We start from the raw sequence: 13,629 nt of genomic DNA, 5'->3' as shown, positions 1-13,629 counted from the left end.
CCGCGGTCCGCGAAATTCTGTCGCGGCCGCATTTTGTATTCCTCTTTTGGAGGTTGTTCTCTCGATATTTTATAGTCCATCCGTTTTAATTTAGATGAACTAGTTTGAATAGGCATGAAGTTTGAAAAAAATAAGACTTTTGAAATTTGTGGTCTTAAAAGCATAAAGAGTAAAAGCTTTGTGAGACTATGACATTTGTGTGGTTATAAAAACTTCTTATTAAGGGTATAATGAAAAAATAAAGATTTTAAAGTTGACTTATTTCCTATTATAGAAATGTGTCTGTCATGAGCCACAATTCCCACCTTCGGGATCGTGATGGCACCTAACATTTCACTTGCTAGGCAAGCCAACGTTAGAACAATTTATCTATTTTCAACAGTTCAAACTAAATGATAAAGTAAAGGCTGAAATAACTGTAATAATCAAAAGTAAAGTGTGAAAGCCATAACAATTGAAATATCTGATACAACCTTGGAGCGAGTGTCACAAGTGCACGAGCTACTAGAGTAGTAAAAATAATTGTCTGAATAAAACATAAAGATGTCTAAGGAAAAATACACAGCTAATAGAAAGGAAAAGGGAATCTAGGAGCTGCGGGCGCTGAGCAGCTGTACCTCAAGTCTTTACAAAGCTGGCCAATCCGAGCATGGTAATAACCGCCGCTGGGACCGACTCCAAAACTGCACATGAAGTGCAGACTGTAGTATGAGTACAACCGACCCCCATGTACTCTGTAAGTGCCGAGCCTAACCTCGGCAAAGTAGTGACGAGGCTAAGGCAAGTGACTTACACTACAACTTGTACGCAGTATATAATAAAGACGGGAGAGGAAAATACAGAACGAAATAAGACAGTTAACTGAAAAAAATAGCTAAATCCTCAAAGAAAACCAGTGCCGATCAGAATTACCAAATCCTTAGAGTTCCGTATGAAAAACACCGAGAACCAACACAATACAAGGAAATAGAAACACATAGGTTGTTGCGGCGCGCAACTCGATCCCATCGTACAACACAATCCTCCTTAATTCCACCGTAATAATAACAACAATCATAAACAAATAAATACATGTTGCGGCGTGCAACCCGATCCCATCATATAACAAGATCAATATCATAATTTACCCTTATCTCACCGTGTCAATCTACCCTTATTTCACATGTTGCGGCGTGCAACCCGATCCCACCATATCAGTACAAATTCACTCTTATTCCACCATATCAGTTCACCTTTATTTCACCTGTTGTGGCATACAACCGGATCCCACCATATCAGTACAAATATTTACTGAGTACAATTAAATCCACAATTCAAATTACAAGAACCTCTACGATTGATGAATATAAAGTTGAATCAGAAAGGAAACCTTGTACCAACTTGGGAATTCACATACGTAATATTACACGGCAAGACAAGTCCGGCAAAAAACAACTAGAAGGTGCAAGTAAGTCAATTAAGGCAAATAACAGCGAATCATGAAAGCATGAAATGGTCTAACATTTTTAACAGGAGAAACAATGATTAACATGTAGCAAATAAAGCATGGAAGGCATTCAGAACACAAAACAGTTAAGGCGCGGAAGGAGATAATTAAGGAAAAATGGAAAAAATCAGGGAAACAAGTAATTCGACGGCGTATAAGCACTCATCACCTTGCATATACTCCGCAACACATGGAATTCACGTAGCACATAGTCTGAGGGTTCCTAATTTCCTCAAATCAAGGTTAAACTCAACACTTACCTCACTCTGCAGTCAACTCAGAGCTACCGGGGCCTATCCCTAAAATTTGCCTCCGAACCACTCGTATCTAACCACAATTGACTCAATAATATCAAATACTGCTATAAATCAATTACAATGCATAAATTTAGGATTCCCACATTTTCCCCCAAAAAGTAGAAAATCGGCCCCGGGCCCGCTTGATCCAAACCCAAAATTTAAACCAAAATCCAACTACACATTCACCCCCGAGCCCGGTTATGTAATTTGTTTTGAAATCCGACCCCAATTTGAGGTCTAAATTCCAATTTTACAAAAATTACTAATTCTACCCAAGTCCCCAATTTCTAACATGAAAATCCTAGATTTTAGGTGGAAATCTTATAAAATGTAATGGGTAATTGAAAGAGAGTAGGTTAGAATCACTTACCAACAAATTGGGGGAGAAGAGCTCTTGAGAAAATCGCCTCTAGGATTTTCTAGATTTGAAAATTTGAAAGAATGAACAAAATCCCGTTTTTGGGACTATTTTAATCACTGGCGTCAGGTGTTAATCGCGTTCGCATGAAACTTGACGCGCTCGCGAAGAGCAAAGTCTCACTGGCTTACGCGATCGCGAGTTAATCTACACGCATTCGCGTAGGCTTAGCCCCCTAGCCTCCGCGTTCGCGATCCTTGTATCGCGTTCGCATAGAGTAACATTCAGTTCCCAGCCCCCACCTCTATCTCACTACATGTTCGCGATTGACTGGCCGCGTTTGCGAAGAGCAGACCCCCAACGCTCCGCGTCTGAGACCAAGGTCTCGCGTTCGCATAGAACAAAATCTCCCCCAGCCCAGTTTACCCATCGCGATTGCGGGATTATATTCGTGATCGCGAAGAAGGAAACACCAGAAACTAGCAGAAGTGAAAAACCAGCAGATCTTCTAAGTTCAAAAGCATCGTAGGCTATTCGAAACACACCCGATCCCTCGTGGATCTAAAACAAAATATGCACACAAGTCCAAAAACATGATATGAATTCGCTCACTCGATCAAAACACCAAAAAAACACCTAGAACTACGAATCGAACACCAAATCAAATAAAATTTTCAATGAAGCTTTAAAATTTCTATTTTAACAACCGGATGTCTGAATCACGTCAAACCAACTCCTTTTCTCACCAAATTTGGCAGACATGTCATAAATATAGTAGTGGACCAATACTGGGTTCCGGAACCAGAATACGGACCCGGTATTAACAAAGTCAAATATTGGTCAAATCTTTAAAGCCACTAAACCTTTAAACTTTTAATTTTTGACAAAAACAGGTAACTCGAGCTAGGGACCTCCAAAATCGACTCCGAGCATAGGCCCACGTCCCAAATCACGATACAGACCCACTAGAACCATCAAAACATAAATCCGGGCCCGTTTTCCCAAAACGTTAACCAAAGTCAACTCAAATGGAATATTAAGGCAAAAATTTCATATTTTATCAATTTTTATCATAAAAGCCTTCAACAAAAAAATACCCGGACATTGCACGCAAATCGAGGAAAGCTTAAAGAAGCTATTGGAGGCTACTAAATACAGAATTAAGGTTTAAAACTCTAGATGACCTATCGGGTCATCGCATTTTCCATCTCTAAAACAACCGTTCGTCCTTAAACGAACATAGAAAAGTACTTGGGCTGGTGAAAAGGTGTGGATATCTACTCCACTTGTCCGACTCAGACTCCCGAGTAGCTGCCTCGACGACTGACCTCTCCACTGCACTTGAACTGGAGGATAACTCTTTGACCTCAACTGTCGAACCTGCCAGGCTAGAACATCCATCGGCTCCTCCTCATAAGTCAAATCCTTGTCCAATTGGACTGAGCTGAAATCTAATACATGTGACGGATCATCGTGATACTTCCAGAGCATGGACACATGGAACACCGGATGGACTGCTGATAAACTAGGTGGCAACACGAGCTTGTAAGCCACCTCACCCACTCTCTGAAGAATCTCAAAATGTCCGATATACCAAGGGCTTAACTTGCCCTTCTTTCCGACCTCATCACACCCTTCATGGGTGAAACCCGGAGTAATACCCTCTCTCCGATCATGAATGCAATATCATGAACTCGACGGTCGACATAACTCTTCTTCCTAGACTGCGTTGTCCGAAGTCGATCCTGAATAATCTTGACCTTATCCAAGGCATCATGTACAAATCTGTACCCAACAACCGAGCCTCCTCCGGCTTGAACCATCCAACTAGCGATCGGCACAGCCTCCCGTATAATGCCTCATAGGGAGCAATCAGAATACTCGACTGGTAGCTGTTGTTGTAGGAAAACTCCACAAGTGGAAAGAACTAATCCCAAGAAGCCCCGACATCTATAACACAAGCTCGGAGCATATCCTCCAATATCTGAATAGTGCGCTCGGACTGTCCATCCGTCTGAGGATGAAATGTTGTGCTCAACTCAACCTGCGTGTCCAACTCACACTGTACTGCCCTCCAGAAGTGCTAGGTGAACCGCGTACCTCGATCATAAATGATAAACATGGGCACACCGCGAAGACGAACGATCTCGCGGATGTAAATCTCAACCAACTGCTCTAAAGAATAAGTAACTGCCGCAGGAATGAAATGCGCTGACTTGGTCAGCCTGTCCACAATAACCCATACTGCATCGAACTTCTTCTAAGTCCATGGGAGTCCAACAACAAAATCCATAGTGATACGCTCCCACTTCCACCTAGAAATCTCTATCTTCTGAAGCAATCCACCAGGTCTCTGATGCTCATACTTTACTTGCTGGCAATTTAGACACCGAGCTACATATGCAACTATATCCTTCTTCATCCTTCTCCACTAATAATACTGCCGCAAATCGTGATACATCTTAGCGGCACCCGGGTGAATAGAATACCGGGAACTGTGGGCCTCCTCAAGAATCACCTTGCGAAGTCCATCTACATTGGGCACACACAAACATGACCCTACATTCTTAAAAACTCCATCATCTACGACAGTAACCTACTTAGCACCACCATGCCGCACTGTATCCCTAAGGACAAGCAAATGAGGGTTATCATACTGCCGCTCTCTGATGCGTTAAAACAAGGAAGACTGAGCGACTGTACAAGCTAGAACACGGCTGGGCTCTGAAATATCCAACCTCATGAACTGATTGGCCGAAGCCTGAACATCTGATGCAAGCGATCTCTCACCGACTGGAATGTACGCAAGGCTGCCCAAACTCACTCTCTTTCTACTAAAGGCATCGGCCACCACATTGGCCTTCCCAGGATGATACAAGATGGTGATATCATAGTCTTTCAATAGCTCCAACCACCTCCTCTGCCTCAAATTGAGATCCTTTTGTTTGAACAAATACTGCAAGCTCCGATGATCCATGAATACCTCGCACGACACGCCGTAAAGATAGCGGCTCCAAATCTTCCGCGCATGAACCATGGCTGCCGACTCTAAGTCATGAACAGAGTAGTTCTTCTCATGAACTTTCAACTGCCGCGACGAATATGCAATCACCCTTCCATCCTGCATCAGTACTGCACCAAGCCCAATACGAGATGCATCACAATACACCATGTAAGATCCTGAACCTGTGCGCAACACCAACACTAGCGCCGTAGTCAAGGCAGTCTTGAGCTTCTGAAAGCTCGCCTCACACTCTTCTAACCATCTGAACGGGGCACCCTTCTAGATCAACCTGGTCAATGTGGCTGCTATAGAGTGAAAACCCCTCCACAAATCGACGGTAATATCCCGCCAAAACCAAGAAACTCCGGATCTCCATAGCTGAAGTGGGTCTAGGCCAGTTCTGAACTGCCTCAATCTTCTTAGGATCCACCTTTATGCCCTCTGCCGATACAACGTGCCCCAAGAAAGCGACCGAGTCCTACCAAAACTCGCACTTTGAAAACTTGATATACAAGTGGCTATCCCTCAGAGTATGAAGTACAATCCGAAGATGCTGCTCGTGCTCCTCTCGACTGCGGGAGTAGATCAAGATATCATCAATAAACACAACCACAAAGGAATCCAGATAGGGCTTGAATACCCGGTTTATTAAATCCATAAATGGTGCTGAGGCATTCGTTAGCACAAATGACATCACTAGAAACTCATAATGCCCATATCGAGTCCGAGAAGCTGTCTTAGGGACATCAGATGCCCTAATCCTCAACTGATGGTAGCCAGACCTCAAATCAATCTTCGAAAACACCTTGACACCCTGAAGCTGATCAAATAAGTCATCAATCCTCGGCAATGGATACTTTTTCTTGATGGTGACTTTATTCAACTGCCAGTAATCTACGCACAGCCTCATCGTTCCATCTTTCTTCTTCACAAATAACGAGACACTAGGTCTAATGAAGCCCTTATCATGTAAATCTTGCAACTGCTCCTTCAATTATTTCAACTCTAGCGGGGCCATATGGTATGGCAGAATAGAAATGGGCTGAGTGACCGGAGCCAAATCAATATAGAAGTCAATATCTCTGTCAATATCTCGGGATATGATCGAGAAGGTTAAACTCAACACTTACCTCACTCCGCAGTCAACTCAGAGCTCTACCGGGGCCTTTACCCTAGAATCCGTCTCCGAACCACTCGTATCTAACCATAATTGACTCAATAATATCAAATACTGCTAAAGGAATCAAACATTGCATAAATTTAAGATTCCCACATTTTCCCCCAAAAAGTCAAAGAATCGGCCTCGGGCCTGCTTGGTCCAAACCCTAAATTTGGACCATAACCCGATTACCCATTTACCCCGAGCCCGGTTACGTAATTTGTTTCGAAATCCGACACCAATTTAAGGTCTAAATTCAAATTTTAGAAAAATCCCTAATTTAACCAAATCCCTAATTTCTACCATGAAAATCCTAGATTTGAGGTGGAAATCTTATGAAATGTAATGGGTAATTGAAAGAAAGTAGGTTAAAATCACTTACCAACGAATTGGGGGAGAAGAGCTCTTGGGAAAATCGCCTCTAGAGTTTTCTAAAATTGAAAATTTGAAAGAATGAACAAAATCCCGTTTTTGGGACTGTTTTAATCACTGGTGTCAGGTGTTCATCGCGTTCGCGTAAAACCTGACGCGTTCGCGAAGAGCAAAGCCTCACTAGCTTACGCGATCGCGAGTTAATCTACGCGTTCGCGTAGGCTTAGCCCCCCTAGCATCCACGTTCGCTATCCTTGTATTGGGTTCGCATAGAGTAACAGTCAGTTCCCAGCCCCCACTTCTATCTCACTACGGGTTCGCGATTCACTGGCCGTGTTCCCGAAGAGTAGGCCCCCCAACGCTCCGCGTTAGCAACCAAGGTCTCGTATTCGCATAGAATAAAATCTCTCCCAGCCCAGATCGCGAGTGTATATTTGCGATCGCAAAAAAGGAAACACCAGAAACCAACAGAAGTGAAAAACCAACAAATCTTCTAAGTTCAAAAGGATCGTAGGCTAATCGAAACTCACTCGATCCCTCGGGGATCCAAACCAAATATGCACACAAGTCAAAAAATATGATACGAACTTGCGCACGCGATCAAAAACACCAAAATAACACCTAGAAATACAAATCGGACACAAAATAAAATGAAATTTTCAATGAAGCTTTAGAATTTCTATTGTAACAACCGGACGTCCGAATCACGTCAAACCAACTCCGTTTCTCACCAAATTTGGCAGACAAGTCATATATATAGTAGTGGACCTATATCGTATTCCGAAACCAGAATACGGACCCGATATCAATAAAGTCAAACATTGGTCTAATCTTTAAAGTCATCAAACCTTTAAACTTTCAGTTTTCGACAAAAAGCGGTAACTCGAGCTAGGGACCTTCGAAATTGATTTCGGGCATACGCACAGGTCCCAAATAACGATACGGACCCTCCAGGATCGTCAAAGCACAGTTCCGGGTCTGTTTGCCCAAAATTTTGACCGAAGTCTACTCAAATGGATTTTTAAGGCAAAAATTTCATATTTTATCAATTTTTATCATAAAAAGCCTTCCAGAAAAAAGTACCCGGACCGCACACACAAATCGAGAAAGGCTTAATGAAGCTATTGGAGGCTTCAAAACACAGAATTAAGATTTAAAACTCTAGGTGACCTATCGGGTCATCACAGTGTCATTCTTTTTTGAACGGACTAATAAGGAAAGCGTGTTATCTAAATTGAAACATTGGGAGTACTCTCTTTTATATATTTGATTGTTCATCTCAGCCTGTGGATGTAGGTCAATTGACCAAATCACGTTAAATATTTGTGACTCTTTGGTTTAACGTACTCTTCAACTGTGTGACTTATCGTCATTGAAAGTATACTTTGTTAGCTTTCGCATAACACTTTATTATTTTGATCTTAACACAAAGAAGTTTCAGTAATCTAGTAGGATAGATACGATAGTAGTTAAAAATTTGGAGCCACCGAGAGGTGCGGTGGAATATGTGGGATTCTGAAACGAAAAAACCATTCAGTAGAAAATGCTTTACTCTCGTTAAAGAACTTATTCAATGCGAATTCAAATTAGTCGGATCCGCTTTTAACATCGCAAAGTTGATTGGGACTCTCATGGAATAGAGCCAATCGTAGTAGTATATACCCTATCCATATAAGGCATCTTCCGGGCCAGAGGCCCCCCTTCTCTTGAGGAATAATTCGAACTAGTAAGATTTATATACCATGGGGTAATTATATGATTAAAATTTTGGGCATCATTATTTAGGAGTATAAGAACAGAGGTGAAAAAGAACCGAGAAGATCCTACTTCAAAGGGTCAGAAACATTATAAAATCCAGTATAGAAAGATTTTTTTGTTGATCATTTTTACACTTTCCTCTCTAGATACTTATTCTTATTTCAAGTTGTTCCAAACAAAGTAACTAAAATATAACTATATATGCAGGTACAAAATGTACCCTCATTACCCCCTATGTACTATCGTGGCTCCTATCACGACTACTTACTTGCAAAATAATTCTTCATAACTCCGTTGCTATTTATAAAATAAATAAAAAATAGCTTAGTGCACAAAATATTCTGCATTCACGCAAGGACCAGGTAAGGGCTATATTTTAGGTAAGGGCTATATTTTAGGAAGATGTGATGTAAACAACCTAACCTAATACAAGAATTAATGACTGCTTCTACGGCTCGAACTCGTGACCTATAGATTATACGGAAACAACTTCACCATTGTTATTTATATTATATTAAAACCTTTTACAACCAAAGCCTTAGTGCAACTAGAAGAGCTACATTCATGTAAGGTTACAGAATCAAGTCATGAAAATAATTTTGTACAAAACATGCAAAACACTTTTACATACAATACATTCAATGTGATTCGTCCCTTCTCCAAAAACTACACACATCAAAAGCCTAAGTAAACCGTGCTGGCCTTTTATTAAAGATAAAAGAAAAAGTCACCGGGGCTGCATTTTGGGTGTTAGCTATGGGGAGGTGAGTGGTCCAATCTAGTGTTTTTAGGTGGGGTGACAAAAAGTAGGGTATAGGACCAATGGAAGAAAGAACAAAAGAGACTCAATGTCCTTATACAAGACTAATCCCTAAAAAAAAACCTTTTTAGTTCCTTTGTTCCCACACAATCCATGTGCCTTTGTTTTTCTATTTCCCCTATAAAATACTCTCCTTTCTTCCAATTCTTCCCCACACAACTCAAAAAAACAAAACTTTAAGCTACCCCAATTGAAACTTTTTTCCCCTTAATTCTTCTCATATCAAGAACCAAAATGGCTCTAAAGAAATCAAGCAAACACTTTACTCAATCTGCAGCCTTCAAACAAATTATGAAAAGATGTTCAAGCTTTGGAAAGAATGAGAATGGATTCCCTCAAGATGTCCCAAAAGGCCATTTTGTAGTATATGTGGGTGAAAATAGAAGCAGATATATAATCCCCATTTTTTGGTTGTCACATCCTGAATTTCAAAGTATGCTTCGAAGGGCTGAAGAAGAATTTGGATTCAATCATGATATGGGACTTACTATCCCTTGTGATGAAGACGATTTTTGCTCCCTAATATCAATGTTCAGATAAAAAATTGAAGGACTTGAGTTGATGATCTTTTATTATATATGTTTTTACTTGGAAATTATCAGTGAGCCGCCACTGAAGAGATGAAAAGTAAGACTGCATACAAAAGATCTAATGCTGTCCAACTCTTCTCTGAAGTCCGGATCACGCGCACAACAGAAACTTAGTGCACCGAGCCGTCCTTCATTAGTCAGACACAATGGCATCAAATGAATAGTTAAGTTCAACTAAGAAAGAAACACCATCTAACTCTTTAGGGGGTGAGTTTGTACAATCACATGTACTTAATATTTTGATCAGCGGAAATGCAGTGTTCTAGGTTCAGTTGAACTTGAACCCATTGTATGTAGTACTTTCCCATGTACTTAATATTTTGTACAATCACATGTACTTAATTAGGGGGGAAGTATACATCTTTTTAGTCATCCACTTTAAATTTGATAAACAAAAGTAATGGTCATGAGAGGTGAAATCAGAATTTAAATATGATAAATTTTATGTTTAAGGCTTTTAGTATGAATAACTTGTTTGCTTAAAAGTATGTTTAAAATTTGATATTTTTTGAAATTTTAATACTCTATAGCTTTTTATAATATATATTTATGACTATATTACTTTCCGATCAATTTAATGATTTAGATTTTCCAAATAAAATTATCTTTGTCCATTCTCTCTTTAATTTTTCAATTCTGAGACGCAATACTTATAGATGAAGACAAAAGTTAATTGGAATGAGAACGATATATGAACGATATATCTATTTGACGAATGAGAGATAACGATCTCTCACATTAAATATTATCATAACAAGTACGTAAAATCAGGGGCCGATGCATGCTTACCAAAGCGGTGCCACACAACACCGCTTCGTTAGAAAACTTTACTAAAATATATGTATTAATACTGTATGAAAATGGATAAGTAGAAAAAAATGACAATATTTGACATAAATTGTATCTTAGTGTTTTGGTCATGTGTTTGATTATGCTCTTGAAGGTCAAAGGTTCAAATCTTAACTGGCATATTTTTCTTTTGAAATATTTGAGAGAGTCTTTGTGGTTAAAAATTGTGACTAAGTAGAAATGAACTCACGACCTTTTCTAACTTAACATTCAACAAAACTAGTAGACTAAGGTTATTTCTTATCTAAAAGTATGATAATCAAAATTATATTCCAGTTCTTGCCTTACCAAAATTTCTGGGTACGCCCCTGCGTAAAATGATATAATACATATATATATATATATATATATATATATATATATATATATATATATATATATATATATATATATATGTGTGTGTGTGTGTGTGTGTGTGTGTTATATGCATATATGTATATATATGTATGTATTAGTTTTACGTGTATGCGCATGCGTGCATGTTTTTGCGCTAATTACTTGCAGGAGCGGCTCAACCCCATGGCAGCTAAAGCCAAGGCTTTTGGCTCCAAAAAATATACGGCCCAAAATATCATTCAAATTACATATATAATAAGTATGTTAAATAATTACTCCTATAATTTTTTAAAATGGTAAGTAAATACATTGATCTATCATTTGCTATGTCAATAATCATTAAGGCATAGTTTCAAATATCGAATGACATGCACTTAATGATTTCCTCCTTCCTTCCTCTTATTCTCTTCAGCTTGGATTAGTTTTCGCTTTATAATGGCTTTTGTACATACTTTAAGCTAATTAGCTTCATATTGACTTTTGGGCTTAATTTTGTAACAAAAAGTACTATGAAAAACTGTACACGTACTCTAATTGATACACTCAATGAAATAAACAGATTTGATTCGTCTTTCACATGCCTATATAATATTATTCATAGAAAAATGAAGAAATTTTCTCCAACGAAATGATGTTTTTCAAAAGTGAAATTATAAAAGTTTACCTAAGATCAACAATATTTCAAGAATAATTAAATAAATTGGCTATATTATCAATTAAAAAGAAAATATTAGAAGAAGTTAGCTGTAAATTATATTTAACATCTTTGTCTCTAAAGGCCTCTAATAACAATTCAGCTTTAGGCCCCATACTCGTTCGCGCTATTGATTACCTAACACAGCCTTCGTTAGATCGTTAGATGTTTTCTGAGGTAGATTTTATCTAACTAGTCTTTGCTTTGTAATATGGGGGACAACAATGTTGCATTTACCAGCCACTGCTTATCACTAGTCATGAATCAACAACCTCAAAATTTAGATATTAAAAGACAATATCATATGTTTAAACCCTTTTTCCAGATTTAAGATAGACAGGCTTCAAAAAGGAACTCAAAGAAATATCTCGAGAGATATCAGACAAAGTGCAATGGTCCATAACTTTTTGTATAGATGATACTGTACAACACTGTTATTAGTCTTTTCTAGTTTAGTGTATGTTTCTTTTTAGAGGCAGATCGAACAACAATAACAAAGTACCCAGTATAATCCCACAACAAGGTAGATCTTACCTCTACCTTGTGTAGGTAGAGAAACTGTTTCAGATAGACCCTCAGCTCAGCTCAGACAAGCATAAGCACAATAGTTAAGAGCGGGAAATGCAGTGATAAAGAAGATAAAGGGAACAGTAACAAGAACATGTTAAGAATAAAATCAAGGCAGAAGCAACATCAGGTAACTATTGATCTAAGAAACAAAAAAACGAGAATTGTAGAGGAGAATCCAACGTTTAAAATTTATGAATTTAGAATTTTAGTCATTTTAAGTTATCTGGTACTAAATGAATAATTTGTATAATATAAATGAATTTTTTTAAGCAAATATGAAGGTGGACTAAAATTACTAGGTTTGATCAAACTCTTAATGAGGAAGGACGTCTTTTGTAAGTGGATTATTTGATTTTATAAAAGACAAAATTGAGGATCAGAATCACTAGTTTTAGAGTCTTGTCCAATGCATCTAATCTCTTTTGCTCACCTCATCGGCTAACTACATGTATGTCCCTTTTATAAGAGTTGATAAGAATCGTAAAAGGCTTGTCTATATTGATTACAATAGAGACGTTTATATACCAAGAGGAGAAGGGAGAGAGGAGACAGAGTTCTATATACATAAGACTCTTGTGGAAATAGGAAAGAATCTCATAAGATACAACTTAAACTAGGACTCCTGAATAGGCTTGGAGTGTCTATCCTTATCATGCCCCCTTAAGATGGGCTCAATCTCCTTGAAACCAATCTTGTTGACAAAGTGTGTAAATATTGATCATTTAGGCAAGGCTTTTGTTAAGGCATCAGCAAGTTGATCGCCAGTGGGTATGTGATTAACAGAGAGCTCATTGCGTTCCACTTGATCTCGAACAAAGTGAAAATCGATAGCTACATGTTTCATACGACTGTTAGAAACTGGTTACGACTAAGGTAAGTAGTACCAATGTTGTCACAAAACACCATAGGAGGACTGGATATTGGAATGTGAAGCTCCTTCAGCATGTTAGTTATCCAATTAAGCTCAGCAGCAACAATTCTATATTCAGCTTCTGTGGAGGGTCTAGCAACTGTCTATTGCTTTGTGGAGTACCAACTTATGGGATTCTTTCCTAGAAAGATAACATATTAGGAGGTCCACCCCAATCAGCATCTGAGTATGCTTGAAGTTTGAGTGAGCTACTGGGATGAAAATGGAGACCATATGTGATAGTGACCTTCAGGTAGCGCAGAAGTTGTTTGGCAGCCTGCCAATGCTTTCAACTAGGTGCATGCTGAAATTGAGCAAGTTTGTTTACTGCAAAGCAAATGTCCGATCGAGTAAAGGTTAGGTATTGTAGGGAACCAACAACTTGCCTATACAGTTTGGCATCAGCAGGTGTTGGAATTATCAT

The 13,629-nt window shown here is 38.9% G+C and overlaps 1 protein-coding gene across 1 annotated transcript; it reads left to right on the top strand.

Annotated features, from left to right (window-relative positions):
* The first annotated feature begins 9,402 nt into the window (after nucleotides 1-9,402).
* Nucleotides 9,403-10,286, top strand: LOC109243462 (auxin-responsive protein SAUR50-like). Its single transcript, XM_019410396.1, has one exon. The coding sequence runs from the start codon at nucleotides 9,491-9,493 to the stop codon at nucleotides 9,794-9,796; it is 306 nt and encodes a 101-aa protein (XP_019265941.1). The 5' UTR covers nucleotides 9,403-9,490; the 3' UTR covers nucleotides 9,797-10,286.
* The last annotated feature ends 3,343 nt before the right edge of the window (nucleotides 10,287-13,629 follow it).

The sequence above is a fragment of the Nicotiana attenuata genome, unplaced genomic scaffold (assembly GCF_001879085.1).
Source record: "Nicotiana attenuata strain UT unplaced genomic scaffold, NIATTr2, whole genome shotgun sequence".
Taxonomy (NCBI): domain Eukaryota; kingdom Viridiplantae; phylum Streptophyta; class Magnoliopsida; order Solanales; family Solanaceae; genus Nicotiana; species Nicotiana attenuata.
The sequence above is the reverse complement of the archived record's forward strand: the minus strand, read 5'-3'. Positions and strand labels throughout refer to the sequence as shown.